The sequence below is a fragment of the Folsomia candida genome, unplaced genomic scaffold (genome assembly GCF_002217175.1).
Source record: "Folsomia candida strain VU population unplaced genomic scaffold, ASM221717v1 Fcan01_Sc011, whole genome shotgun sequence".
Lineage (NCBI taxonomy): Eukaryota > Metazoa > Arthropoda > Collembola > Entomobryomorpha > Isotomidae > Folsomia > Folsomia candida.
In genome coordinates this window covers 2,714,643-2,721,553 of record NW_019091203.1, presented here as the reverse complement: position 1 = coordinate 2,721,553, position 6,911 = coordinate 2,714,643, and the positions used below count along the sequence as shown (strand labels likewise).

The 6,911-nt window shown below is 34.9% G+C and overlaps 1 protein-coding gene across 1 annotated transcript; it reads left to right on the top strand.

Annotated features, from left to right (window-relative positions):
* Positions 1 to 455: 455 nt before the first annotated feature.
* LOC110854836 (trypsin-1) lies at positions 456 to 5,936 on the top strand. The gene is made up of 3 exons (XM_035855610.1): positions 456 to 578; positions 2,773 to 2,931; positions 5,197 to 5,936. The coding sequence occupies exons 1-3, from the start codon at positions 527 to 529 to the stop codon at positions 5,778 to 5,780; spliced, it is 795 nt and encodes a 264-aa protein (XP_035711503.1). The 5' UTR covers positions 456 to 526; the 3' UTR covers positions 5,781 to 5,936.
* The last annotated feature ends 975 nt before the right edge of the window (positions 5,937 to 6,911 follow it).

The following is a 6,911-nucleotide window of genomic DNA, read 5'->3' as shown; positions in this document are numbered from 1 at the left end:
GGAATATTTATTAAAAAGTTTGAAAATTTCCTAAGCAAATTTGCTACACAGAATGTATGTACGTACAAATGCCTGTCATCGTCATGCTAAAACACGATTTCATAAACGCGATAAGAAATGTTGCAAAATTGAACAATTTGCAAAACTGGCTATTAAATTTTGAACAGCCGTGAAATTTTGGGAATGATTTCCAGTGAAATAAATATGTCAAATTTGGATGACTTTTGGTCAAAACGTTAATTTCCGAATAAAATAGAATAAAATTTCCGAACTCACTCACTAAATACAGATATGACCTCTTTGCACAATACTTAAGTATGTATATATGTAGTTAATCAATCAGGATAAAATCTTATCAGTATATCAAGAGCGTCACAGGAACGATAAGATATAATGGATATAACGTTCATACTCTCATTCGCCAATTTGGCCATAAATAATTTACACTTCAATAAAGATAACTCATTTAAATTAAACACTTCATAATTTACCAGTTTACTCTTTAATTTAATGAAAATCAAGCATAATGACCAAAAGTATATTTGTTTTTGTCCTCCTCCTTATTACCTGGGTGACTTGTAAGTTTATAAAAATATTGGGTGTATTCATTTTGAGTTCGGATCGATAGAAAACAATTTACAAGGTGGCAACAAAATTTAGGCTTGGAATTTTTTTTACGACGTTGCGCATTTCCTAGCCTAGTACTACATAAATAGGTTCGAAAATTTACGATCAAAATTATGTTCCGATGCGAACATGTAATGAATATCCCTATTGTGCTGACAAATATATTATATGTAGACAGCAAGTTGTTTAAAATGTTACATAATCTTACTGAATATTGGGCGTACTCACGACAACGTCCTATTTCTCATCGCAACTCATTTAGAAAACTTGCGAAGATCAAAATATTTCTGTCGTGAAGGGATTCGCAAAATACATATGACTTCGCAAATCCCGCCAATCTCGCAACTCTACTGAAAAAACGTATTTTGGTACTGTATCCATGGATTTCTTTAATTTCTCTTGGTGGCTATAGTGAGTATGAGTTGGCAAAATAATTTTGCGAAATAAGAACATGCCCAATTGCCAGAGGTGGGCAAGATCATTATCTCAGATAGCAGATCAAGATCAAAGATCAAGATAATATCTTGATCTTTGATCTTCGGATCTAGCTTTTGATCTTGATCTTGATCTTGATCTTGCTCTGTAAGATCTTCGATCTTGATCTTGATCTGTAAGTTCAAGATCAAAATTACAAATATGGAAAGTAGTATTTTAAAACATAATTTTGGTAAAATTTCATATTTTCTTTATCCATTACTTAAAGTGCATTCAAAGAGACGAAAAATTTAGTTTTTTTTACTGATTAGTGGAACCAGTTAGAACGACGATCTATTGCCTAAATGCGAGTATTACTAGCTCGTCAACAATTTGCGACAATTTGATACTTCAACTATTGCTTAATTTTTCAAGACATGAAGTATAAAGGCAACTTAGAAAATCCCGGCAAACGTTTTGTTAAGCATTATATAACTATACGAAATTTTAACAGCGTCGATGCTGTCAACTTTGAATAACTGAAATTAGTTAGAAAACCAATTTTGGCTATCTAGTATTTGTAGCGTGCACACTACACGCATGTACAATGTATGTACGTTAAACGTAGTTGTATGTATGTATTTATCGGTTTATATATATAATATCTGCAACATAGTTGGAATTTACATATTTGATCTTATGATCTTAATCTTGATCTGGAATTTGATCTTGATCTTGATCTTTTATCTTTAGTATTCGACAGATTTATCTTGATATTGATCTTTATCTTGTGCGGCGCAAAAATTGATCTTGATCTTTTATCTTGATCTCCGAAAACTTTGATCTTGCCCACCTCTGCCAATTGCTGTGTAAATTTGAGAAAAAAATCCCATGGTTTTCCAGCAAAATTTTTGCGAAATCTCGCATATCTCGCAAAACTTCGCAAGTTATGTTGCTATGCTAAATTTGCGAGATATGCGAAATATGCGAAGGTTGATGTGCGTACGCTCATTATCATAGGGCGGATATGTATGTACTTAAATTCCGCAAAATATGTATGTAATATGTGCTTAAAAAACTCGAGAATATGTACATAAAAAATATTTTTCACCGCAATTTTCCGCGGTGTTTATATGTAAATAATTTTCCAGACCTTTCACATTTTTAGCACTCTTATCAACGAATTATTAAATATTTCTTGTTATTATTCATCTAACGACCCCTAATGCGACATTAATTATAATTATAGATTTTCAGGGGTATTTTTTGGCTTGAAAAATGGGACAAACTCGATTTGCTAGTCGTTCACATGAATTGAACACCATTATTATGAAAATATAATTTTGACAAAACTTTAACTTCTGAAAAAAGAAAAATATTTGTACGATAAAAGCCTCGAAATATGTATTAAAATATTTATATTTAGAAAAGGGCTCGAAATATGTCAGGAAATATGTGTATTTCTGAAAAAAACTCAAAATATGTGTGAAAATATGTATATGTACGAAAACCCTAAAATATGTAAAATATGGAAAACTATGTTTGAATTTTTGAAATCATACTTCGATGGGATGTCAGTATACGAAGTTTGAGTACGATCTGATTTGATATGAAAAAGTTAGAAATACATACATATCCGCCCTCTGCTCATTATTTACATGCAATAATTTAGTTTTGAATCCATACATAAAATAAAGAAAATTAAGGATCTTAAAAAAGTTATAATTTCAGGCTTGCCTCGAACTTCTCGCCGAGTTCCTGGCGGTGGGAGAATAATCGGTGGTGAGGACGCGGTCGAGGGTCAATTTCCTTATCAACTGACCCTAATGCGGTATGGGTCACATGTCTGTGGGGCATCCATCATTGACCAGAGTATCGCAGTTACTGCAGGTAACAAAAATTCATAAATTTTTTCACGTCACTAATTTATTTTTTATTTCCGCAAGAAATTTTTCCAAAGTTCTAAAATATATGTACTTATCCATCTACCTCCCAATTGTGTTTCAATAAAATTGCTCATGATTACTATGATGTTATCATAGATAATTGCAATCAATTAAAGTCCCATGATTTCTTAAATACGGAATACGTGGAACAGCCATTTTAACATTTCCGACACATTTCCGAGTTTTTTTTCAGACAAACACACAAAATTTATTCTAGCTAAAATTTCCAAATTTTAAAAGAAAAATACTAATAAAAATGAACTTTTTACCATGAAGTTCACCATAACAAAAAACAAATTCTTTTGAGCTTTAACTCCTGAGAAAATTTGGTATCGGTTCAGAATTACTTACATACAGTCAATGGAAAAAGTATAGGCAACCCCCACTCAAGCTAAATAAAATTGGCTATAATCTCGGCATGCATTATCAAATAAGCGCGAAACTTTGAACGCATTTGATAAATCTAATGTAGTGTTCGATTATAATCGTGTTTCTGATTTAAATCTAATAAACATAACGCAATCCAAATTCTGACCTAAACTAGTGAGGTACGAACCTGCAAAAAGTATTGGCAACGTGTGGCTAAATAAATTACTCAAAACAATTTTCTTAACCATCTTCCACATTTCGTTATGGTAAGTTAATTAGGTGACAAAATATGACGTTAGCGACATTTTAAGTCTACAGTTGCGTTGTCTGGACCCTAAATGGCGACACCAATAGAGCTGTATTTGGCGCGTTGAGAAATAATTATGTCCCTTGCATAAAAATGCTATGCAATCGAAAAATCAAGGAGCAAACATACTTTTCCATATTTACGATTGAAAACGTAGCAAAGAAATATAAAATGGCGATCTCAGGTTCTACTTTTCGACAATGAGGAAGAAAAAGGTCACCTAAACCCAAAAGCTACTGATGAATCAAGCAACAAATCACTCGAAATCGGAAGATTTCAGCCTCCAAATCCATGTTGAATTTGAGAACCAACTGTGGCGTCAACATATCATACAATTTGCTGATCAATCAAAAATCATGCCGTGGGGTTTCAGGGTCCAGTAGCCCGACAGACGCGAGAGTCTCCAAAACGAAAGAACTCAATAAATCGGAATGGGCTAAATATAAGCCTAAATAGACTTCCAATGAACGAAAAAGGGTCTGCTGGTCTCACACAAGCATATTTTACTTATTCGGAGCTAATTAATTGGTTCAAGTCTGGCGGATGGCATAAAAGGCTGAGAAATACGAATTCATTCTTATGGCAGTTTTACACATCGGAGGACCGATTATGATTTGGGGTTAAATGACTAGATGGCGGCGTGTTTACCTGGTCATAATCGATAAAATCATGAGCAGGGAGGTGTAATTAATCATTCCAAACGATAATTTGAAATCATTTAACAAAAACCTGACATAGGAAGAAATTTCATATACCAAAAATGCAGTGATCCCAAACATGCAGCTAAATTAACGATGCAAGGTTTTGGAGACCGAAAAGGTTGAGGTTCGTTCGTTGGCTGCACAGTCTCCCGATGTCATTCTGATTGTCCGGGCCGAGAAAAGAGAGACTGTTGGGAAACCACTCGTCGAAAAACGAGCTTGTCGAAAGTTCGAAAGCTGTGTGGGCAGCCATATAAAAAACGTTATAAAGAAACTTGTCGAATCAATTCCATGGCCAATTTCTGCTCTTATTGCGTCGAGAGGAGGTGCCACCTAATACTAGAAGCTGTTTATCGCAATAAAGTAGGCGTTTCTTTGCTCTATGATTTTTTAAGTTAAGGGTTGCCAATACTTTTTGCGCGTTAATTTTGCAAATTTTCCAACAAATTATTTAAAAACTGCGTTTATCTAATTTTAATCAATAAAACATGATTATAATCGAAAACTACATTAGATTTGCTAAATGCGTACAAATTTTCATGGTAATTTGACAATGCATGCTAATGTTATAGCCAATTTTATTTAGCTTGTATGGGTGTTGCCTATACTTGTTCCATTGACTGTATACAGAATTGTAGAGTCTTCAGACTACTTTAAATTAATCTAATTTGGGGTGCGGTCATACATACATATGAACTATGCTAATGTTAAGCTGGGAGGCAAACGATCAAATTTAAGAGTTTTAAATAATTTAAAAAAAATGAACCTCATCCCCATTTTTATTTGCATTTCTTAAAAAAAACTATGAAATTTCATACATTTTCCTCTTCAGCCCACTGCGTGTACGGCGAATCCCCCTCGAATTTAAGCGTCATCGCTGGAAAGCTCCACCGTCTCACAACCGGAAGCCACGAGCAGACCCGAAACATTGAGCGAATCACGATCCATGAATCCTTCGATGACTACACTTTCGCCAACGGCATCGCCCTCCTTCATCTCGAAGTCGCCCGTCCCTTCATTTTTGACGATTTCGTTTCCCCAATCCCTCTCCCGATCCAGGGCCAAGAGACCACCGGCCCCATCACAGCTTCCGGATGGGGCGTCACCGTTCAAGGAGGTTCGCAGTTCGCCAATATTTTGCAATTCGTCCAACTTCCTGTTATCAATGATACCACGTGTCAGGCCATGTATCCTGAAGAAATCCTGGAAGAATCCATGCTCTGTGCCGGATTTCCGGAGGGGGGACGAGATGCGTGTCTGGGCGATTCGGGTGGACCCCTAGTTTATTTGCAGGGTGGATATTTAGCCGGGTTGGTGAGTTGGGGGTATGGCTGTGCACTACCGGGTAGGCCGGGAGTTAATACGGAAGTAGCATATTTTGTCGATTGGATTTTGTCTAATTCGAGGCAAACATAATTGAAGGCAACTATTTTTATTTACGTCAGATAAACTACACACTTATCAATGATAACAGTACATACTGTTTGACAGGAGTAATATCCTCTTTTAAAAATTTTACTAAAAATATTTGTAGTGTCATTGCGAAATAAATAATTTAGACTTAATGCATAAGTGAGTAATAATACAAATTATCTTGAAGTTGATTTATTTGTTAAAGCAGAAGGCAATTATCATTTCACATGCATATTTTATTGTGCCCGGTTTAGTTACCCGTATGTAAATATCTAGATCCTCAACGTCATTAGAAAAATCAAATCTAAACAGTTAAATTCCCATGAATTAAGATATATGACAGGATGAGCTACATATGTACATATACATGCATGCTTTCAACATATGACATACCAAACCAAACGATTATTATTGCAGTGCACTTACATAAAACTTATCATTGTGTTTGTGTAATAAACACCCCCATTCGTCACAATAAACTTATCGAGCAATATGCTTTTTACGGGGTTTATCCACACATGTACAAATACACTAAAATTTTGCGAGAAACAATGCTGCATAAATCATGAAATGTTTTAAACACAATGCAATGCGAAAATTAAAACCGTTATTCAATTCGACCCAGCTTTGTGCTAAGGAAATTGGTGATATTAATTCCAAAATTGTTCAATGCATCGCAGGTACATTACCCGAAATTGGAGAATATTCAGTACAGCATAAATTAACTACAACAACAGACCGCGATAGAATTTAATTAATTCCTGAACTCATATTTACACCCTTGAAAATAATGCTACCTTTTCACTCGCAATAATTTTGTGTTACGCTTGGGGTGGTACTATGCAATTGTACCGAGTGGTAACACTATAGTTTCAAGTTGTCTTCTGAGGGTAAGAAATTGGCTTAGGGGTCCGTAATATTTTTATTGCTAGAATGATGACATTTGGGCTTTTCAGGATTTAGCGTCTCTGATCATGTCACCTTTAGGTAATAAATTATTACCGAAGCGGTAGAATTCCATACATACATACATAACTCTGGATTCAGTTTATTCTCTTGATGTTGAATTAAGAGTGTATCTGGTTTTCCCAAGGGTAAAATTATTTTTACGAGTGTAGCATCAACTCATACTCT

What these genes read in the sequence shown, in the direction of transcription:
- LOC110854836 (XM_035855610.1), top strand. Translation starts at nt 527, where the DNA reads ATGACCAAAAGTATATTTGTTTTTGTCCTCCTCCTTATTACCTGGGTG. An exon ending in CCTTATTACCTGGGTGACTT is followed by an intron (nt 579 to 2,772) that starts GTAAGTTTATAA and finishes TTATAATTTCAG; the next exon opens with GCTTGCCTCGAACTTCTCGC. An exon ending in GAGTATCGCAGTTACTGCAG is followed by an intron (nt 2,932 to 5,196) that starts GTAACAAAAATT and finishes TTTCCTCTTCAG; the next exon opens with CCCACTGCGTGTACGGCGAA.